Genomic DNA, 24,520 nt, shown 5'->3' on the forward strand with positions numbered 1-24,520 from the left:
AGTTATTTCTTTCCTTAATTTATTTATAGCATTTAAAAATATATATATTTTTGTATGTGAATATATGCATACATATATACATACATATATATGTATAAATACATACATATGATCAAATCTAGAGGCACTGATGTTCAGAAGAAGTCTTTAATTTTTATATGTAGGCAAGAACAATTTTCAGGAAATATTATACAATATGCAAGGAATAGTATTATAGTTATTCATTTTATATTAATACTCACACACACACACACACATATCTATATATCTATATATCTATATATATATATATATATCATTAAGTACTATATGTTTCATCATTTTTGCCTGTTTTGCATGTATAGATACATACATACATACATGCATATGTGTAAATACAGACATATAATCAAGACTGATGTTTTTATGGTGCCTTCAATGCCCCCTTTTCGTTTGCTAGCAGATGATGGGCCTCTACCTGCCTCGCTGACCCCGCCAGCCAATCAGAGCCAAGCTCATTTTGCAGCAGCCAATCAGCGTCAGACTCGCCCTCACCTTAAACCTCTTTTTCACAGTGAAAGAATTTCAGCCGAAATTGACCCGCTGCCATTAAAAACAAGCCAAGGCAAATATTATAATGCTTGGCAGCCGGATGTGTGGATATTTGTTATAATCTGCGTGCAAATTGAACGCGAGACAAGCGAGAGTGATTGGCTGTTTGGGGACAAAAGCGGCTTTACCTGCCAGGTGGAACAGAGACAGTGAAGAGAGGGAGGGAGAGGGAGAGAGAGAGAGAGAGAGAGAGAGAGGGGCAGGGAGAAAAGAAGCGGGGCGAGAAAAGTCGACTTACCTGTAGCCCAACTTCTGGCAACTCTCTCACTCTATTACCTGCTCCGACTTGAAAGTCCAGTTTCACAAGGAAGAATCGTAGAGGAAGCAAAATATGTCACAGGAGACAGACAAGTAAGTGATCGAGCCTGCGGAGAGGATCTGTGATGCTTTCTACTTGAGGGGAAAAGTTTTATTTTTACTCGCTAATTAAAATAATCTCTATTTTAAATTCGGATTTTGTACCAAAGGATAAAGGGAATACCGGTTTCTAGTTATATGACGTTACTTTTTGATGTTTGTGACAAATATTAAACTTTTTCTCTTGGAGAAAAAAAGTAAACTTGGCGCCGTGAATTCGCCATTTTTGACTGATGGGGGAAGAAAAACCTCTGACTGCAAGGACTGGATTTTCTAAACACGTTGATGTCTTTGACTGAAATAAGAATTTTACCTTTGCATTGCATTTTATTTTCATATTTTAAGGCCTTCAGTGCGCGATGCTTTTTGCGTGTGAACGAGGACAGTTTGTGTTTCCTGTGGGCCTACTGTGTTGTTTTGTAACTCCAAAAACCATTTATATTAAAGAAGAAAGTATAACCTTTGTGCTGTAGTCAGAGCTGCTTTTATGGCATGCAGGAAAAACTATTTAACTAATTATTATATATACCTTTTTAAAAGGGATTGTGATTTTTAAACTATTTCTAATACTTTTTGAATATCTTATTAAATATCATAAATATCAGAGGAGTCTTTGGCTCAAAAAAATAAAAATGTTGCAAAGGATCTGACTATATTTTTTAGTTTGCATCCATGATTAACCTTTTTTCCCATAACTATTTATTTATTTACTAATATTAATACCTTTTTTTCTATTTATCAGACATCTCAGAATACTTTAAAATATCATCTCAGGATATGCAGGGACGTTTAAGGAATACTGGAAAGAAATAAAACAAAACAAAAACAACTACAACATCAAAAACAGACATTGTATTAAAGTAAAGAGGTCAGACCAGCTTCACATTGTTTTCATAGTCTTAATACAGTCATCAATGGGAATAACTGTATTAATAAGTCTGAATGACTATTACACGATTTTCTTTTCAATAGGACACCTGTTCCAAATATGAGAATCGTGATCTAACATTAATATTATTGTGTATTTAAAACAATTAAATGTCTCTCAGTGTACCTGCAGTGATGCTGTTTCATGCATCAGTGACACAACAACATGCCTGCCACTATTATGACCAGCAGTGGTGATGTTTAGACAGATCCAGCAGAGTAGAGATGTTCAAATCATAAACATCACCTACTTTCTTTGGCCTTTTTATACCTGCATGTAAGCGCTCTACCTGCAGGCGTTGGTTGCCAGAAGAATTTGTAATATTACAGAAAGCATCTTCAACTGTGATCATATTAGCCAGACGTGGTCTAACAGCTTCATCCTGGGTGCTTCTTTCTTTTGTGTCATTATACTTTGGTCCATAATGGTTTGCATAAGTGTGACATCACAGATTAAAGGCGGGACAAATGGGTTTGTTTTATTTGGAAGGCAGATCTTGCAGACAGGATTTAAGGCCAATTAGAGAAACCACAACAGTAATTAACATGAATTATTTTATGTAGTTATTATTTGAGCTTTGAAGGCAGAAAGTAGATTGCACAGTGGGGCTTCTCAATTCTGGAAAAACAAAAAAAAATCATAATCACCATTCATTTTGCTCAATGTTGATAATTAATTGAGCTGGGAAAAAAAACGATTTGAAAAATGTTTGAATTTTTAAATTTAATTTAACTGGAAAACAAATAAAAATATGTCAAATTTACATCTATATATTATCTTACAAAGTAGCATATGAATATATATTAATTTAAATATATATTATTTAATAATAAATACTAATGAATTAGATTAAAAACAATAAGTTAAACTAAACATATGAATAAACCAAAAAAGCTAAACGCATATTCATTATATAAAAAATAATAAACAAATTCAATTAGATCAAAATAAATTAGATCATATATGTTGTAATGCAAGGGGACTTTTTCGGGAAAATATATTCAAATGTATACAAATGTTTGTTTGATTCAAGGAAACTGAATGATGAATCTTTTTTTTTTTTAAAAGGAAAAATGATACAGTGTGAGGCTACAACATTATTACTTACTACTCCCAAGACCTTTTCAGGAAGGTGTGACATTATTCTGATCCTGTTCTTTGTACAACAAGTGCAGAGTTGACACATTCAGAGCCTCTCCTGTGATTGGCTGAGTTCAAAGAGATGTTGTGACAACACTGTGTGTTTAACTGGTCTGTGATCTCGACTTAAGTGGGACTACAGAGTGGAGAGACAAACCCACATAAACACACAAGACAGGCATGAATAGGGCTTTACTGATAATTTTTTATCACCAGTTGATCTATTGTTGAAAAAAAAAAAAAATCTTATTTGATATAGAAAATGTTCAAACTAATGGAAAAAGTCCAGCTCATTTTAAATACTAAAAAGCTAATGACAGGAGGAACATGTGAAGCTACAACTAGCAGATTCATTTATCCAAACTACGTCCTTTTGAATTTAAATATTTACGCATGTTTTCCAGTAAGCGTCTGGTGGTGGTGGTCCCCAATGAGAGCTCCTACCCTGCAGTGCGGCGGGCCTTCACGAGTGAGGACGAGGCATGGAGGTCATACCTGGAGAACCCGCTGACAGCTGCCACCAAGGCCATGATGAGCATCAACGGGGACGAGGACAGCGCCAACGCCCTGGGCCTGCTCTACGACTACTACAAGGTGCCTTTCTTTGTCCTGTTTGATAAAAAATGATGTCTTTCGAGAGTTTTACTGACTTTCTACAACGTCTTCAGGAACCAAATGTTGAGCAAAGACGACAGGTCAACGTAACACCTCCTCCTTTCTTCTTCCAGGTGCCGAAAGAAAAAAGGCTTCTGCCAGTTCCCAAAGTCGTTGAAGTTACAGAGGAGCATGAGAAGAGGTCAGTGAAGCAGACCGTTCTCAGCAATGTGTGGAATTAAATCCTGGAGCTCATTAATTGTAGTATTTGGCATGCAGCACCCATGGTTAACAAGATTATATGTAAAACAGGTGAAAAAGAAACAGCTTTTCAGTTTTATGATAAGAGACAGACACTTCTACCCTGCATGTGTGCCAATATCATGAATGAGTGAGTCTTGATTCACTAAAAGCGCTGAAACTGAATAATGCGAACGTGTTTTTATGATATAACGTGTCTACGATTATGGAATAAAAACTTTTATCTACAAAAAAGGTAACTTATTCGTAAATAGAGACAGATTGAAACAGGAGAAATCTACATCTCTGTTGCATTTCTTTTATCAGTTGCCAACATTTTGGCAATATTGAAATGCATTTACTTTTGAATCCTTTTTTAAAAAGCAGATACAAAAGAGATTTTTTACAAGATTTTTAGATAAAGCTGTCCTGTGGAGGATTCTTGTAAATCAATAGTCAGTGTAATTTCTATAAACAGATATCACCATAAGAATGCAGAATCGGAAGGTAACAGAACAAGAAGTGTACTGGTTTCCTGTTTGTAGCCTGAGTAGTATTAAGGTTTTTCTGTTTTCCCGGATGGTTGATTGAATTCAGATTGAATTCACAAAACTCATTATGTGTATCCTTGCGTATTTCATCCATGTTTTCATTCAGGTCTGCATTGCCAAACAACCCCACCGGCCAAAGCGAGGTGGAGACAGTGGACAACCGTGTTCAGGTCCTCAAGTCCGTCCCCGTCAACCTGTCGCTGAATACGGAGCACCAAGAGGCCAAACGGGAGCACTTCAGCTCTGCCGAGGCAGCACCGGGGGACGGGGGCCCACAAGCCGTGGCCCTGGTGAAGGCCGAGGTGTATGCGCCCGTCTTCATGGCGGGAACAGGGCTGCACTACAGGGTGGAGGGGGACGAGCCGTCGAGGGTGATCTACGAACCGAGTCCGTACGAGGTGACCAACGTCAGTCACAGCTCGTATGTGAAAGAAGACCAGCAGAGTCCGCCGGACAGCCCGTACGAAGAGGAGCGAGACGGGGTGAGAAAGGAGTCTGAACATATACTGTGTTATTTGTTGTGCTGTAGCCTTCAAAATGATTCTTTATATGATCTATATTTAACATAACTGTTGGTAGGAGGAGAACGCTCACATTTGTTCTTGTACTTGAAAGACAACAGAGAGCTGCACCGTAGCTCCTCCAAAAATAATAATATTTTTACTGGAACAGAGAGGAGAGCTGCTTTTGAATTGCACTATAGCCTGTCTGGTGTAATAACAAGCATGCAATTTTACATTTCATATGTATAAATATTTACAGCTCCAGCCAAAATGCACTGCAGCTTCACAGGGGGATCCAGAGTGTGAGTGGGGCTGAGTGGAGCAATCAGCAGTACAATGATATAAGATTTTACTGATTTTAAATAGTAAAAAAAAAAAAAAAAAATATGTTTTGGTCTTTGTTGATGTTGTGGTGGGCTGCCACAAATAAATTAATGTATGGTAAAGACTGAATTATGACAGGTGCAATGGAGGAAGTCAGGCGACGTAGTATAAAGAGCTATAAAGTCCATGTAGGGAGGAAAAACACATCTAACCGTATATGTAACGGCATCAAGTATTCAAGTACGAGAGTAATTATATTATACCCAAACCCTGATCTTTTCTAAACTTTGCATTTCTGGGTTGAATTTGTTGATGGTGTATTTTTCTTTAATTCCCTCAGATGACAGTCAAACTGCAGAAAATGTAAATTAGAAGATCACAAGTAGATATTTCAGCATCAGTCGACCTTGGTGCTTCTGTCAAAACCACAGAAACAAGATATATTACTCTACAACAGACTCGACTGAAAAAACTTGCTCTTTCACTATATTCTATTACTATTAGTGGAAACCACAGCTGAATGAATGATCTGGCACACTTTGGGCGTTGTTAAAACTGTGGGAAATGTAGTAAGGAACTAGACACAGAGAGACACAGAGAGAGTGTCACATGCTGGTGATTACAGACGGTCCAACGGGCGGGTGGAGCTTGTTGTGTAATGGTACGTGAAGACAGATAGATGTTTAAATATGATTCACTGAGAGTCCAAAGGTTCGTTAACTGAACAGGAATCTACAAGTGGTTGTTGAATTTGTTCCATGTTTGCATTAAATCTCCTTGTTGTCACTCTGATCTTTTTACAGCATTGTTTAACCAGTTCCTCTCAGGCTAAATGAACTTGTTACTCTGCCCAAATAATTTCCTCTTTCTGTGTTTTTTTTTTTTTTTTTGCGTCTCAACAGAAGTACCACACACCTTCCTCTCTGGCTACAAATGATTTCTTATTTCACCAGGAGGGAATGTAAGTCACAGCTGGTTATTACAGCACAATCATCCATATGAACTTTACAGCGTGAATATTCAAATATGTGCCATTTTGAAATAAAAAGCTGACTTGAAGTGATCCAGAAAGAAAAAAAAGTGTTTGTTGTTGTGCCTCCATCACACTTTGTTGTGTCTAAACACACAATATTCTCTGTTTGTTTGTGTGTGTGTGTGTGTGTGTGTGTGTGTGTGCAGTGACAGCTTCCAGTACACGCTGGATGCGACACGCTCGCTGCGTCAGAAGCAGGGCGAGGGACCGATGACCTACCTGAACAAAGGCCAGTTCTACGCTGTGACGCTCAACGAGCTCAGTGCCAACAAACGCCTCCGCCACCCCATCAGCAAAGTTCGGGTGAGTGTTATTATTCCTGCCATTAAGTGATCCTATTAGTTTTTTAGTTTTTCCTATTAGATCCTAGTTTAAAGCCAGTTGATTGACAGCTTGGCCCATCAAGCTTCATCAGCTCGTCAGACCATCTTTTTTTCTTTTTATTGTTCAAGTAGGGGGCAGACAAATATAAGAAATGTTTTCTTCTTGCTGCTCCTTTCTAATCATGAAGGTATAGAGTGTGTCTCTTACACATTTTGTTGTCCACCTTCATGAAAGGAACAAAATAAATAAATAAAAATAAAATAAATAAAATTAAGGAATAGAAAAGAATATGGAATTATTTATATTTGATTTTATTGTTTTTATTTCTCTTCTTTTTATTTATGTATTTATCTTCACTTACTAATTAATTATTTTGTTTTTGTATTTTAATATATTTATTTTATTATTATTATTATTATTTAATTTTATTTCCCTCTTTATTCTTAGCTCAGCTGTGGAATAACTTTATATCTTGTATTGATGCTTATGAAATGCTGATCTCCAATAAAAAAAAGAAAAAAATGAATATGGAATTATAATGGCGTTAAAATAACAAGATGACAATATATAAAGATACATTTAATGTAGAAATGTACAATATGCAAAAAGTACATTAATATATAGATTTTAAAATATATAGCACAGCATTTGATGTTTTTTAGAGGATCTTGTTAGTGCAAACATTTTAAATATAACATCTAGAATAAAGTCATTTTGATGAAATGTCACCATTTTAAGCTTAGATTTTATTTTTAAGTCCTCCAGTCATTTTGACCCAATTTGAATTGTTATGGCCGTCAAATACGATCCACAAGAGCATTTATAAAAGGGGAAACCTTACTGGTGGTAGGAGATAAACATGTCTATATACTTAAATCTAAATAAATGAATATAAACTAAATATAACGAGCATTTAAACACATTGTTAATGACGCAGTCTCATTCCATTTAGGCTACAACATGACTTCCCCAACGTTAGGGCAAAAAACTACATGGTAAGGTGTTGTAAAAGATAGTTAAAAAGTAAAAATAAATGCATGTTACTGCCACAAGTGAGGTAGTTACGTAGGTGATCCACAGAAGTTGAGTTACTTTACTTAAAATAACATTGTTAATTTTGTTTTCAGATAGGACACAAAAGCCAGTGTACTGGGTTAAAGCATCCACCACCCCTCCCACCGCCCCAAAGTGGAAGTTTTCCTACTTTATACTTTGTTTACTCGTTTCCCCCTTTGCTTTTACACACATCACTTCTGTCATGCAGTTATTCATAATTGTGACGGCACCTAAAAAGGGGAGCTAACTACAAACTTAAACATGGGTCGTAGTAAGGTGTTGTACAAATGACACATCTGGCTGTATTTAAGCAGAAGATTTTCCTGACAGAAGAGTTCATCAACATGATATGTTCAAGGACCATCAGAAACGTTGTTTTTACAGTTTCTGGCTATGATAAATGGGGTAATTTTGTTTTTATTTGGGGGGGGTTTCATGTAATCCCGTGAGCTCAAAATCCTTAGCACAGACACCGATTTAGTTGAAGCATCTAAATCTGACCATTATTTTATTACTTTATTTATTCTTTACCTGAACTTTATTATTTGGCGTCTTGTCTTCCTCAGAGTGTGATCATGGTGGTGTTCAGTGAAGACAAGAACCGAGACGAGCAGCTGAAGTACTGGAAGTACTGGCACTCTCGGCAGCACACAGCCAAACAGAGAGTGTTAGACATTGGTAAGATTTACTCCTTCTTCAAAGACTTTCTCCGTGTCACCGTGTGGATGACAGCAAACTCTTGAATGAATCAAAACACATACAAACTACAAGACAAAGACAATGACAGATTCATCTTATTGCAAAAGCTGGAATGCACTGTGCTAATAAACAAGGCATGACCAAACTGAGAGCAAACAAGCCCTGCCTCTGCCTGAGGCTGTTCAGCTGCCCACCATCATCCTCCATCACACACCTGAATCTCTTAATGTCTAGGTGTTGCTGAGACACACAACCTAAATCCTCTAATCTCCGCGACATTGGCTGAGAGATTGAGCAAAACACTGATATGAGAAAAAACTAGATCATCCAAAACAACGTACAAACTTTCTCTGTCGCAGCGTTTCCCACGAGTGTATGCTGTCGATCTGAGGCATGTTATTATATTCGTACCTTAAAACTTCTGACCTTTTGTCTGCCGGCGTTTTTTTTTCTTCAGTTGATGGATTTGATTCCGAACCGAGCACTTTTACGCCTTGTTGAATGAGTGTGTGTGAGAAGCTTGTAGGCGGTTTGTGTTTGACAAGCTTGGGCCTGCTAACAAGGCAGAGATTCAGAGGTATGTGGGAAACTTGGTGTGGATGGGAGTGACACACACACACACACATGCACACGCACACACACACCTATACACAGCTTGTTGGGACAGGGAGAAGAATGCTAGCCGCACTGTTACCTTGGCTGGTTTTGGTCTGTTGAAAGTAATACTTGCCCAATTTAGATCTTCATCTTAATTCCTATATTTACATGAAGCAAGACAAATCTCAATCAGCCTTCAATTCACACACATATCTGTCAGAAACTGTTGTTGCCACTGTCGTTAAGCGTTGTGAAATAGATTTAAGCGGCTGTGAGATGGTTATAGGCAAAATTCAAATGCACAAAATAAACTCCAGGTTCGGGTCTTTCGTCAGCATGACTGCAAAAAACTACTAACCCAATTTCATGAAACTTGGTGGACGGATGTAGCATGAGCCAAGGAGGAAGAACACATCAGAAAAATTAGATTCCAACAGGGAAAATTCACATGAACGGCCCTCTCATTGGAAGGTTAACTCTAGCCCCTTTCAGGCAGCCCTTTCAAGCTGTGATATTTACGCCTCTGTGACTTTTCGCCTACAGTCTGGACGCAGCAGAGGCGTGATGGGTGACAAAGTGATCCCGGCTCTGTACCGCCTTTAGAGGTGGTAACAGAGGCGTTTAATTGGCAAGACTGTTGGATCAATATGAACTTGCGGAGCTGCCAAGATGGAAAATATGTCACTAAGTAATTTGTGCGGCCATCACTCAGGTAATAAGAAAGGAAGACCAGAAACACTTCTCTCACTAGAGTCTGACAGTATTCAAATCAAATCTCAGAGTGCCCTCCAACTTTTTAAAAAATATATTGGATACTTAAACTGTAAAATAAATTCTAAGCAGTAATAATTTTTTGATAGGCATGCACCCTTTCACATGGGTCACTAATAGACATTACTTCATAGTAGAGGTAAAGAATAGTTTTATATTTCTTGCCAAGAGTTAGAAAAGAACATTAATACAATAAATAGTTCCTCACGTAAAACACACAAAAGACAGTTTTACATTTCAGTACAAATAAAACAGACTATATCTAACACTAAAGTTAATCAGTCAGCTTTAGATGTCTTGCTGGCCAGATTTAGTCATAGAAAAGAGCTAGAAAGAGCCTTGTTAGCTGCCCCTGTTTCCAGTCTTTATGCTGAGCAAAGCTAACTATCCTGAGGTTGTAGCTTCATATTTAAGGCACAGATATGAGAGTGGTATCAAGCCTCTTGGGAACTGATATATAACTAATGCAACTGAACTGAAATGAAAATGAAACTACTTAAGATATTCCGATAACTTCACTAAATTGACTTTTTGTTGTTTTCTTAGTATTGATACGATATGAAGATGAAACAGAACCGGCAGTAAATCCCGTTAAGAGGAAGTGTGTTATCTCTTCCAGCATCATTCCCATTGGATGCTGGTTGGAATTTGCCAGTGTAATGAGTCTGTGTTTGTTTGTGTGTGGGTGAGCCATAGATACATAGTGTGTTTAACCCACAGGGCTTAAGTATGTTTCTGACACTAGAACGTGTACACATAGATAACGATCTGCTCATAGATATGCACACACACTTCAGCATGTACAAACATCATTCCCCAAGATGATGCTAAGGAACCATTTAACATGTTTAAAATACTAAAATTAAATACTACGCAGATGGTTTTCTACCTATTAATGTATGTATTTATATTATAGCTGCTTACTCTAAATAAGGATTATTTTAATTACTGATTAATTACTGTTTGATTTACTTTTTCACAACATTGAATAATCTGTTTGGTCCATATAATGGTGGTGAAAAATGCACATCACAATTTCCCAAAGCCCACACTGACATATTAAAATTGCTTGTTTTGTCCTATGGGGAATGGAAGCTGACAAAATAAAAGTAAAAAACATTTATACACTTATTAAATGCTATTAAATACCAAAATAATATTAAAAATTAATTTAGGTATTTGTTTATTGGTAAAATGTGGCATAAATTGATATTTCTGTTCTTATTTTATTCTTTATTTATTTACCTTTGCAATAATTCCCCAATTTATTAATTTTCTTATTTAATTTTGCCTTCTGTTTATTTATTTACATTGTCTTTTTTTAAATTGTTCTCTTTTTTTGCTTTAAAAAACATTTTTTTATTTTAATTTAATTTAATTTTGGCAGCTTCAGTCCTTCATAATATCCTACCAAAAGCCTAAAACACAAAAGTATTCAGTTAAATATTATTAAAGACTAAAGAAACCAGCAAATATTCACATTTGAGAAGGAAAATTTTTGCATTCTTTCTTTAAAATGACTTTTATTATTTATAAATCAAAACATGTTGCCAATTACTTTTCTTTTACTAATTACAAATTAATTAACCGAGTGATGATTTGAGCTCTAATATGTGACTGTACATCAAAGTAGGGAGTCTCATCTCAAAGCGCTCAGTAGGTCAGATGACAGTCCGCCCGGCTCCTCGCTCTGCCGCTGGATGCAGCCTGTAACCTGAAGCTGTCCTGATTTGAATAGCAGTGGAGGGTTCGTCGCCAGAGCAGGGGGGGTCATCATGCCCCTGGGCCGCATCATTTGAATGGGGTCATTTAACGGGGGGGATACTGGCAGATAGGCATGTCGCTGCCTGCCTGCTGCTTTGTGCACCTGCTAAATATCCAGGAAGTGCCGCCGTAACGGCCGTTAGGATGATGGAGAAGGTCAGAGGTCAGTGAGGCGGAGGGGGGGATGCTCGGAGATGTGACCACGCAGAGTCGTTGCTGCTTCTCCAAAGACTTGTTGTAAAAAATGCTTTCATGGTAATTAACCTAAGAGGCCTCTTAAAAGTCTATTGTTGTTTTTATGTTTAAGTTGTTCTGCTCTTGTGCTCCAAGAACGGCCTTGGAGACGTTAAAAGTCATGAAGTTGTTCCTAACGTGAGCTACGAGATAATTCCTAACGTGAGCTACGAGATAATATCTCGTAATTACGAGATAATATCTCGTTATTTCAAGATAATATCTCGTTATTTCGAGATAACACACCTATGTAAAAAAATATATATATATTTTTTTTTACATAGGTGTGTTATCTCGAAATAGCGAGATATTATCTCGAAATAATGAGATAATATCTGAAGAAAAAAAAAATTTTGGAAGATTTTTTTTTTTAATTCTTTTTTTTTTTTACATATGTGTATTATCTCGAAATAATGAGATATTATCTTGAAATAACGAGATATGATCTCGAAATAACAAGATAACATCTCAAAAAAAATTTCTTCACTTGCGGTTCAGGGTTTCCGTAACGATACAATATTACTGCGATTTTAAGGATTTTGTGATATGTTGAGTATTGCAATACAATATATTGTGATTTAACTATTTTTTGTGTCCACATAATTAAATTCAATCAGGAATTGTTTTGTCAAATAAGAGAAGATTCTCAGTCTATTCATCTCACTTCAGTCTTTTTATTTCTCCACAAGGAGAGTCAAACCCAGACTGACCAACAAAGTCAAACTGAACTGAACTGATATCAAACATGTATGGACGACAACAACTGCAGCATTTTCTTAAACTTTCCTCAACTTAAAGCTTCACTGCTCTGAATTTCTTTGAATGAAACATTGAAAAAAAGCCCAACTTTGTAGCGTTATTTGGACAACTTCCCAACATGACAGATTCCTCAGATCTTCTAGTTTTTATATGATACCAGTATCTCCAGTATATTCTGAAAAGTGAGCCTGCTACGGCCTCCGGAAACAAAACAAAAAAAGTGAAAATTACTGCTGAGCAGAGCACTGAATACCAATACTTGGCTTAAAAATCATTTAAGTGATTTGTGCATTGCAGTTCATTGTATTTTTGTAAGTAGGGATAGACGATATATGATTTTATCATGGATCGCAATAAACATTCACAACTAGTTGATTATCGGGTTAATCATAAATATCGTCATGAGTGACTCGAAAAAGCTATATAGCTTGCTGACATACAGTCATTTGTTGATTTCCTGATTTATTTTGAATTACCACAAATGTTCAGCACAATGCAGTATGGTCCCTCTCTTCCTATTCTGTGCCAGGCTGCTCTCACAAGAGACGATTTCCTAACAGAAAATAACAGATCAAATCAAACAGAAAGTTGATCCACTTATTTAATAAGTGTTTTAGTTCCACTTAAAGAGTTTTAAGCACATTGATTATTCATGTTATATTGATGATTATCAGGATAGTGAATCAGCTATTTTGGCCAGGATAATCATATTGTTTAATGCATGCTTGTAAGCATGATAAACTGTTGTGTCTCATTGTTACTTTTTGTTGAGGGAACCAGGGTGATACTAACTTCCGTGTTGGCCTCCAAAAATACTTCATCTCTCTTTACAAACAGTTCACTTGTCCTCATCTTACATGCTTACTTTTCTACCAGGCCCAGAGCCTATTTGTTTCTACTAAAATAAATAATCTAGGTAAAACAGGTCACACATACAGTATGTCATTTATTTTCAGCATAGATATGTTCCTCTTCCACAGCATACCAGTGTCTGTAACGCCTCACATTAAAAGCCCCTCCAGTTTGTGGTGACACAGGGCACCAATAGCCAGCCGATGCGTCACCTGACTGGCTTTTAATATGAATCTCAGAGCCAGATAGCCTCCTGTGTTTCCTCCCGCTGCCTTTGAAGCCTTTGAGAGTTTGTTTGCTCAAGCAGATAAGGTTTTATCTTTTAAAATTGAAGCGTGCCATTTGATTGCTTATCTTAACAAACAATAGCTACCTGCTTGTGTCATTTATTGACCAGTTTGTGTTGAGTTTTTTTTTCAGAGGGGAGATATGATGTTTGGTTAAGTTCATTAAACAGCAGATATCAGGATGCAAAGTTAAACTTTTCTCTGTTTTAGATCACATTAAACTGAATATCTTTGGGTTTAGGACTGACAAAACAAGACATTTAAAGGCTATTTTCTGACAATTTATAGACCAAATAATTGATTAATTGAGAAAATAATTGCAAGATTCTTTTATAATTAAATACTCACTAGTTGCAGCCCTATTATACGTCGACCCTGACTAGTTTTGAGCATGCTTTTATAGCAGAAGTTATATTTAAAAGGTTGTTGTGACGGCAGAAATAAACCATCATTTGTTTGTCTTCACAGCTGATTACAAGGAGAGCTTCAACACAATTGGCAACATCGAAGAAATCGCCTACAACGCCATCTCCTTCACCTGGGACGTGAACGAAGAGGCCAAGGTACAAAACACAAATAAAACAAGACATGAATGTCACTGTAAATTTCCTAGAAACCGGTTTAGTTTATTTACTCTCGCTGGAGGCGTGCTGTAGATATAAAAGAAAAAAGCAGCGGGACAGGTTTCTTTTTGTGCTGATTCAGGTGTTGGCAAACAAATGCACTCACTCCACAAATTTACACCTGTAGAGATCACAAATACTCCAGAAAAAAAGGCGGGGAATTACAACACCAACATTTTGTTATAAAACAAGAACTTTAAGGTCTAAAACATCTCCTTTGCACCAATGTTTTGTGTCCGTCATGAAGCTGATGGGCAGCGTTGTGTACTTTTGCTCTGTTTGTCTTCTTTGTCTTGGTGAAGCCCACTCCTTTGTGGCCACTCCTTAAATGGAGCTCCGTCACTGTTTAACTCCAGAGGCCCCCAAGGGCCAATAGCACCGATCCCTGTCCCCACCCTCTGTTGTTTGTTTTGCCCTCATTTCTGTGTGAATGCAACAGACTTTGTGTGTGAGTCAGTCTGTGTGTGTGTGTGTGTTATGTGCCTCTTTTATTGTAATAGCAGCCTGCAGACAAAGACGTCGCTGGTGGAAATCCAAGCACACTTCTCTGTGCCAATATTGACTCTTACTCTCTCCACTTCTATCCCTCTCTTTCTCTTAATCTGTGTGACTATTGAGCCTGAATATATCTGCAGGAACAGGTGTAACGCCCAGGGAGTTTATTGAGCATTCCTAAACTGATGTAGGTCTAATGGGGAGTAGAATAATTATTCCAAATGTCTTCATCAATTTCTACAGAGGAAAAGTTTATTCAACTTTTTAAAGATTTTTAAAAAGTTTTTTATTTTTATTTTTACACCTGTACAGTAAATAAGAGTATCTGGTTCTCTGGGATGATAATAAGCAAAGATGGAACAACTCAACGGATGCTAAATTAAACGTGTTTAAACTTTTGTGGATCAAAATGTCCAACAAACGGCAAGAAGAGACCTTATGTTATAGATTTTGTTGCGTGCTTACATTTTCCAAAATGTTTCCACAAACTTTTAAATCTAGAGAAATCTGTCATTTTAAAAGGTAACAGTCCCTTTCATAAATTGACTTTCTATACAGTTTAAAGCCACATTTTAACAATATACTTTTTCAATTTTAGTCATTTTCAACTGTACGATTGAACCTGATGGTCTTAGGCAGCTGGATCCCTAGTTATCAATGAACCAAGCCGAGCAAACGTCCTGTTTCAGAGTCAGAGAATCACTGATTTATTTTTTTTTACGTAAAAATTGCTTCCTTTAGTGTTTTTACAGGCTTCAACCACCTGGTCAGTTTGTTTTGGAGAGTAAAAGACCTCTGATGATAATTTAGCTCCTGGTAAAAACCTCCTGAATGACATGAATCAAAATTACATATTTTTTGTCCGACCTGAATTTATAAATCTAGATTATTGTGGAGTGATTTGTTCAGTGTTGGAGATATTGATCATAAATATGTCTGTCTTCTCTCAAATATATTATAACTAGATGGCACTCTAGATGTTTGTGCTGCTCAACAAGCATTAAACTGCTCACCACTAGGTCTGTCTTCTATCTTGAGTAACTGAGCTACTATTTCTAGAAAGAGAAATTGCTGTTGAGTTTTTAAAATGTACTTTTTGGCACTTTGAGCATCACAAGCCAAGTGCCATATAGTTTTATCATATTCAAAAGAAAGCAGACATCTCTACTGCCGATATCTCCAACACTAATGACTCACAGCAAAACAATAGAAATAGAAAAACAAAGCTACAGATAAAAAAACATGTATTTTTGATTCTGTGGTGAACTAGCCCTTTAAATACAGAAGAAACTGGGTAAATACTGAAAGAGATGCAGAAATACAACACTGTTTCTTACAGGTTCTCACTAATCCAGTGTGCTATGTAACCCTGCAGTTACATGTCGCTTTGATTTCTATCTTTAGGGATAGGGAGATATCTGAAACTTATGATGCAAAACAAACGCAACGGAGGTGAAAGGAATTTTGTTTGTGGAGGAAAAACATTTCTCCAGGAACAATGCAGACATTTCAAAGTTTTTTTTTTTATTCAGCAAGAAAAAGATCAGCATTGATGTTAAAGGAGCAGCTTCTATTTAGACCCGTAAACATTTTGAGTAGTTGTGGGTGTTTTGATGGGGTAACTTGTGTACAAAAGAATGAAATTCCTCAAAAGAAAGTAGAGAAATGATTGATTGTAATTCTGTATCGTTCATTGTATCTTCTCTGTCTATCTCCTGTGTCAGATCTTCATCACAGTGAACTGTCTGAGTACAGACTTCTCCTCTCAGAAGGGGGTGAAGGGTCTCCCTCTGATGATCCAGATCGACACGTACAGCTACAACAACCGCAGCAACAAGCCGCTGCACAGAGCCTACTCACAGATCAAGGTCTTCTGTGACAAGGTGAGGAATCACTTCCTCTTCATCACTTATAAGAATGTTGTCTGGAAAAGTTTCTTGTCAATGTCCATGAAAATATTTAGGTGATTTCAAACATGTCATCTTAAACAAGGGATATTGGCCAGATGTGAACAGGGATGCAACTGATAAATCTTCAGATTCTTTTCTCAATTAATCAACTTTTATCATGTATTAAAATGCCAAAGAAGACTAAAAAGAATCTTTGATACAGCTCAAGGTGGTGTAATGAAATGGCTTCTTATATTCGACCATCAGTCAAAAACCAAAAGACATTCAGTTTACTGACATATATGACAAATAAAAGCAGCAATTGAACAGAAGATTAAAATTAGTTACACAGGATCATAATAATAATAATAATAATAAAACATTTTATTTGTAATGCACTTTACGTTACAGGAAATCTCGAAGTTCTACAGGTTAAAAGCATAACAGTCTAATTATAAAAAGGATAAAAAAAGGAAAAAACAGCTAAAAACAGAAAACATACATACATACATAATCTAAAAACCATCTAGATGGGAGGAACCAAAGGTTTTGCTAAAAAGGAATGCATAACTGTATTTATGAATGATTTGCATGTAAAGAATCATTGTTAGGGAGTGTGTACGTGTATAGGATTAATTCCTGTATATATTGATTCTAATAATCAGTGATTGAATATCATTTGAAAAGTAAAAATATCTGTTTTTCACTACTGAAATTGTTAAATCATATTTTCTTTGCTTTTTGTGATTCTAATAACTTATTGTGTAAAATGGGCATAAAATATAATATATAATGTCTCAATTTGCCCCTGAATTTAATCAAATCAGAATTGTGATGTGCAATGATATTAGCAAATATCATATTTTTCTCCAAAGAATCTATATAATATCATATTAGTTATAAGTAATTACTTTTCCCTTATTTTTTATTAATTTGCCATTTACATTGTTTTTTTTTATTATTTACTCTCAGTAATAAAACTCTGTTTATTCAGCTCAGGCATGTAACAAAAAAATATAAAAATGTCATTATTTAAAATAATTTAAAGAAAAGGATAGAGAAGGTACACAACAGCAGCGTTCACGGCGGTTTGTTGACAGTAATGCATTTTCCGGAGAGGAGTTGTCTGTATTTGTCTCGATCAATATGACAATAATGGGAATTTATAGTGTTTGTGTTTATTTCCTTTAAAGTTAGAGATTTATTGAGATATTGGGATATTTGTCATCAAGTTTAAATGATGCGTCAAAAATGTGTTTGACTGCACTATAGGTGGAGTGAGTGAGTTAAATCATGACATCAGTCCTCCCTCTAGTGGTCTCACCTGCACATTGAGCCTGCAGATACACCTGTACACACACACACACACACACACACACACACACATGTAAACACACACACACACACACACACACACACACACACACACACACACACACACACATAAACACACACACACACACACACACACACACCAAGTGAAGCAACATGCACTGTAGGTAAGAGTAACATTTCTGCAAACATTAGTCCACTAAGAAATTAGTTGATCTACAAAAAAATAATCTCCTACTTTTTTAACAATGGATTAATTGTTGGAGTAATTTTTCATGCAAAACTGGCAGAAAATGCTGCTTTCGGCCTTTAAAATATACGGATTTCCTGTTTCTATCACTTTTATTTCTAATTAAACTGGATATCTTTGGGTTTTGGACCAACAAAACAAGACATTTTAACACATCACCTTAGACTTGGAGGGAATTTTTTCACTACTTTCTGATATTTTATCTATCAAATGATTATTGAGCAATAATAAAAAAAAGAATTGTTAAGTTGCCAGCCGTAATTTAAAAAAACTGATGTTTTTTTAAAATGCTTTTGTCTGTTTTTTTTTCCTCAGGGAGCCGAGAGGAAAATAAGGGACGAGGAGAGAAAACTGTTCCGCAAGAAGTCAAAAGGTTTGAGCTGCATGACAAGTCTTTTTGATTGTGAAAATTTAAAAAGAAAATTATAGTTCCAGGAAGATGAGAATCCGAAAGATATAAAAACGCCCACTTGATTATATGAAATCAGAGTCACACATCTGTCTCTCCGGCTTTTACATAGCAATGTCTACAAGGTATTCATTTGTGCTTTTCTCTCTTTACTGAATAAAAAAAATCTGTCCTTTTCTAAATCTTCCTCTTTTCTGCTGTTCAGGTAAAGACGGAGGTGTCGGCGTGATAACCGCACCCAAGAAGTCCGACACCACTTATTTCAAGACTCTGAGCGACTTGGAGGCTCAGCCTGTTCTCTTCATCCCCGACGTTCACTTTGGCAACCTGCAGAGGGCCGGACAGGTAGACCTACACTTACATTCTTCTTCTTCTCTGAACAGAAGTGAAAGAACTTGTTTTATCTGCAGACAAGTGACATTGGAGCCACAGCTTAATGACCTGATGGCTCTATTTGAGCTCCAGATCAAAAACATTTTACTTTCTTTTTCTCTCTAACATAAGATAAGATAAGATACACTTTATTGTCCTTGGAAGGAAATTTGTCTTGGACTCCAGTGCTGTCATATAAAAAACTGCTTTACAGTAATAACAGTACAGGTACAGACAATACATACTAAAGGCCACAGGCCACCTATAACATATACACAGTATACAAGAAACAGTGCAATGCACACATACATACACACACCTGCCCAGACCCTCCCTCACCCACTCTATTATACCATGGGTCAGATCAATAGTACAATTGCATTTTGTTTGGTCCTGGGAGCATTTAGGATCTTAACCCTTTATCAGGCAAAGAACTATATTTGGTAACTTCAGGGAATATTTCGAGAAAAAAGTTGCAAATTTGGTAGATTAAAGTGGCAAATCTACAAGAAAAAAAGTTGCAGATTTAAGAGATTTAAAGTGGCAAATCTGCCATGGATTTTTACATTTAAAGAAAAGTAAAATAAAAAAAATCAATGTCATGTAAAATTATTGAATTTAAATGTAAGTCTTTCCAGTGTACATAAAAAAGGTTTAACATGCATTTTTTTATGACAAAAGAGTGAATTATCCTCATTGAACCATAATCTGTGAGAGGTCAAAGAACACTGTTGCACTAAATATTGATTGAAACGGTTATTAATGGAGTTATTAAAGAAATATAAACAATGTTTATTGGGATTTTTTAGTTTCTGATACTTTTGGATAATTAAACATGCCCTAGATTATTGCTGTTCCTGAAAAAACTAACATAACAGGGAAGGAAAAGAAAATAATAATCATTAACAAAGTATAACCATGCTTCTGTACTTTTACTTAAATAGGAGTTGAAAGCAGGATTTTTACATGTAATGGAGTACTTTTGAAATATTTCTCCCACCACTACCTGTCTTCTCAGATGGATCAGTATGAATGAAATATTCTGCTTTATGTTCTAATTTGAGCCTAGAGCTTACATTTAAAAATTCTACTTAACTTGCAGGTGTTTACCTTCAACACGGAGGAGATCGAGAGAGAAGGGTGAGTGTGCATCAACAGGAAATTAGCATTTCCATTTACATCAGGTCATATCAGTATAAAGTATGAAAATGAGAGCAGGCACAGATACCGACATACAGAGGAAGCGCATGACACCACAAATGCAAACACAATCCATATGCCGCGTGCTTATGCTTGTTTTTGTGCGTTTGTTACCAGGAGCGTGCTGGTGAAGAGGATGTTCAGGTCGTCAGATGAAGATCTGTGTCCGTCACCTCACAAACAGATCAAAGAGGAGACACACAAGAGAGGTACAACACGGCTGCTCCTTCCTCTCTGCATCTTTTTCTTTTTTAATTATTTATATGATTGATTGATTGACTGATTAATTATTTAGTCTATAATTATGTTAAAACTCAGCCCAAGATGATAGCTTTTTGTCCACACAAATAAATACTCTAAAGATAGTTCAATATAAAATGATGTAAAACAGAGAAAATCAGCAAACATTTACTTTTGAGGTTCTGGAAGGAATGTTGCCATTTGGTCATACTAAATGAAAAAGCAGGCATATTACTTGGCCATTTTTTTTAGTTTTTGTTGGGTTTTTTGGTGATTATATAATTGTTAATACATCACTTTGTAGTCTGGTAACTCGTGATGGTATGGTCATTATTTCTGGTCATAAATAGGCTTATTGATTAATCAATTTAAACCTTGGAGCCCCGTGCAGAATTAGGGAATTTTTTGTTTCTGTTTTCACATTTAACTCACTGAGGCCTTGTTTTTCACTGAAATATAATCCCTGCACCTTTATGGAGACAGCACAATCAGGGGTAAAAGAAGGGAGAACTCAAGCATGTCTTTTGTGTGTGTGTTATACACAGTTATCATTGACATCAAAAGTTTTTACAAAAAAAGAGTGGGGAAAAATGGAATCTATATACACAAAAAAAAGTGTCGGGGCACCAAAAATGGGGGCACCATGGTATGTTGAAATATTAACATTTTTAGGAGCTAAGGAGAGCATATTTTAATGTTTTTTTTCCAGGATCTGGTTAGGGCAATTATTATTTTTGGTGAAATTGTAAATGAAACATAGAAAATGAAATATCTGAAGTTTAGATTTAGTTATCTTTCCTAATGTAAACATGTGTCATACATGATCCATTCAAGGACTGTTGGAAATCTTTAAACTCTCCGGCTTTGATAAAAAGTGTAATTTAAAGAAAACATGCCTTTCAAATCAGTCTGTGGCTTCACAGGAAATATAAAAGAAAATCTGAGATATGACTTAATATGATTAAACCGCATCACATCTCTTTCTAAGTGTTGCACTTCAATGGATTAGATACAGATTATATAAACTAATACTTTGGCGACCACTTAAAGGTTTATTCTTCCTCCTTTCTCTGCAGTGCTTTTGTACGTGAGAAAGGAGACGGACGAGGTGTTTGACGCTCTGATGCTGAAGTCTCCCACGCTCAGAGGCCTGATGGATGCTGTGAGTGGCGTCTCAGTGATGTGAAGACATAATTTGTTTTCAGCAGAGCGCTTGTTTACAAACCGCTTTCATTTATCTGTCCCAGATTTCAGAGAAGTACGGCGTGGCCCCAGAGCGGATAGCCAAAGTGTACAAGAAAAGTAAAAAAGGGTGAGTTAGGAGATCGATTTTCATTTTAGCTCCTATTTGGAGCTTTATGGTAAGCGCTGTGAAATTTAAATGTTTTGTTTTTTTCCCTCAGGATCCTGGTAAACATGGACGATAACATCATCGAGCATTACTCCAACGAAGACACCTTTATCCTCAACATCGAGAGCTACGCAGAAGCCTACAAGATCACGCTGACGGAGATCTGACAGCTCGTCAGCCGACTCGAAGGACCTCAGATTGAGACGAAAAGGACGCTGTGACTGCTGGTCGGCTGAAATCTACGAGGCTGCTATTGATCGGCTGATAAGCTGACAGACAGTATTGGAGACAGTCCACTGATGGCGTTAGTCCCACACCCTGAGGTCAGCGCCTGACCCCTCTCTGACACTGTTACACTATGAAGCAAGTCGTACTGTCTGTGCCGGAGGACAACGACACTAATGAAAAGAGGACATTATAGAAAGTCTTATGAACTGGTTATATTTACTTCCTCATTGTACTCATCCTATACGTTGGCAGATAAATGGAGCATAGATCCATGTCCTCCACTGTAGGTGAATATTTTATTGTAAAAAAAAACAACATTTCTGTACAGTTTTGTGTTTTTGCCAAATAACACATGATGAAATGCCTGATGTACTGTATGTAGCTTGAATTAGTTGGTCTTAATTAAGTTAGTTTCTCTGCATGCCAACCTTTGTTTTTATTTAGTTGTGTTATTATTTATTAATGACAATGTTTTGCATTTATTTAGCAGTTTATCCAAGGATTTCAAGTACTTTACATTTCAACGACTTGGTTTATAGTCACCCTCTCTACGAGTACTCAAGGAGTTTTTTAAATGGCTTATCTCTATTTTTCAGCCATGTTGTAACTATTTACACGTCAACAAAAAGCTTAAATGTTTATTTGTAGGACCTAACATGAGATGGAAATGGCTTGAAAGAAAAACACTGGAAACAACTTATGTCGGGTGACTAATGGCACTTGGCCTTGTGTGCTTGGCTGTATTGAAAAATGAATAAAGGTCAAAAAACATAAGAGATGTCGTTTTTTGTTAAAAATACAACTAAGAGTGATGCTGTACCTATGCCACAGGTTTACTGTGGAGTCCAGTCCTCATCACTGTCACTGCTTTCTATCTCACTGTCCTCACTTTCTGGTGGGATTTCCCTTATGCTCTGGTTCCTCACTTTCCCTCCATAAAACTGTCTTACATCCATGTTAGCTGTCAAAATGTGTAAAAATTAGTTATTCCAAGTAAACAAATTGGTTAAAACACATATTTAGAACAAAAATTCTTCACACAAACATGAAATAATGTCATTACCCCTCCAAAACAATGTTCACACATACACTCTTAAAAAGTACCCCTTATTGCACAACGTTGCCCTCGGGCAACAAATAGAAAAACTGTATTTCTGAAGAAACTAAATGAAAAAAAAATCATTAAACCTGACAAAAGGCTTATTTACACCTTTATGCATGCTAATATATTTTTTTATTTGCAGTTTACATCAGTCTAAATAAGTTTAGTAGTACAAAAAAATCTTACCTTTTTCTCAGACCATGTGCTGTGATGGCCGCATGTCAGAAAATAACTTCCCGCCTCCAAATGATGCATCACAGTGATTCCCACTCCTCATTGGATTATTCTTAGATAGTTTTTTGACAAATCTGATTGGTTTTTATAATCTAAAGAAACATGTGTGGGACTGGGGGCCTAAGAAAACTTTGCGTTGCCTGAGGGCAACGCTAGTGTGGCCACGGTACCAAATATGAAATTAGACTGCCACCACAGTGCCACCTAGGGGCCGATCAATGAAAAACTTAAGGGTTATCCTCAGGAGGGCATTGACAATAATTGTACCAAGTTTTGTATAATAATGCACAAACTATCCCTTTATTCCTCATACAGTGTCTGAAAGTGTCTGACTCTTAACTGATATGTATAAGTTAGAAGAGGCAGGTAGCAATGGTGGAAAGTAACTATGTACATTTACTCAAGTACTGGACTTAAAGTAAAATTTTTTAGGTACTTTTATGTACATTTTATGTAACATAATACTTCTACTCCACCACATTTTGAGACATATATTGTACTTTTTATTCCTCTACATTTAGCTGACAGCTTTAGTTACTTTTCAGGTCAAGATTTAAAATGAAAAACATGATACATTTAAAATGATTACCCATTTTTATAAATGAAACCACTTAAAAGTTTATTAGGTAGTTAAAATGAGCGGAGTGGAGTCATTTCGCAGTGTGGTATTAGTACTTTTACTGAAGTAAAGGATCTGAACACTTCTTCCACCACTGTCTTTTTTACTTCTTTCCTTTTTTTTTTTTTTTTTTAACATGTATTTTTTTTCTTTATTTTATTATTATTATTATTATTATTATTATTATTATTTTAGTATTTTGCGTTTCTGCGCATGCGCGGCTTTTTTCCTGCTTCTGCGCATGCGCGGCTTTTTTTCGCTTCTGCGCATGCGCAGCTTTTTTCCGCTTCTGCGCATGCACGGCTTTTTTGCTTCTGCGCATGCGCGGTTTCCTGCGCATGCGCATTGTCCAGAAAGGCCGCGCATGCGCAGAACCGCAAAAAGTCACGCATGTGCAGAAGCGGAAAAAAGCCGCGCAGAAGCGAAAAGGGCCGCGCAAGCGCAGAAGCGGAAAAAAGCCGCACATGCGCAGAAGCGCAGAAAAAAATGTATAAATAAAAAAATTATAATAAAATAAAAAAATTAAAATAAAAAAAATAAATAACAATAATAAAATAAAAATAAAAAAAAAT

At 36.4% G+C, this 24,520-nt stretch overlaps 1 protein-coding gene across 1 annotated transcript; it reads left to right on the forward strand.

Moving 5' to 3' along the window:
• Window positions 1–922: 922 nt before the first annotated feature.
• Window positions 923–22,913, forward strand: grhl2b (grainyhead-like transcription factor 2b). Its single transcript, XM_059350353.1, has 16 exons — window positions 923–942; window positions 3,421–3,610; window positions 3,745–3,812; window positions 4,508–4,883; window positions 6,131–6,189; window positions 6,408–6,564; window positions 8,208–8,319; window positions 14,073–14,167; window positions 16,447–16,605; window positions 18,509–18,596; window positions 18,808–19,079; window positions 20,077–20,114; window positions 20,292–20,383; window positions 21,491–21,576; window positions 21,662–21,726; window positions 21,818–22,913. Exons 1-16 carry the CDS (start codon window positions 923–925, stop codon window positions 21,930–21,932), a joined length of 1,992 nt encoding a protein of 663 aa, XP_059206336.1. The 3' UTR covers window positions 21,933–22,913.
• The last annotated feature ends 1,607 nt before the right edge of the window (window positions 22,914–24,520 follow it).

Source organism: Centropristis striata, chromosome 14 (genome assembly GCF_030273125.1).
Source record: "Centropristis striata isolate RG_2023a ecotype Rhode Island chromosome 14, C.striata_1.0, whole genome shotgun sequence".
Lineage (NCBI taxonomy): Eukaryota > Metazoa > Chordata > Actinopteri > Perciformes > Serranidae > Centropristis > Centropristis striata.

What these genes read in the sequence shown, in the direction of transcription:
- grhl2b (XM_059350353.1), top strand. Translation starts at nt 923, where the DNA reads ATGTCACAGGAGACAGACAA. An exon ending in TTATTTCACCAGGAGGGAAT is followed by an intron (nt 6,190 to 6,407) that starts GTAAGTCACAGC and finishes GTGTGTGTGCAG; the next exon opens with TGACAGCTTCCAGTACACGC. An exon ending in AGCTCCAGATCAAAAACATT is followed by an intron (nt 19,080 to 20,076) that starts TTACTTTCTTTT and finishes CTTAACTTGCAG; the next exon opens with GTGTTTACCTTCAACACGGA.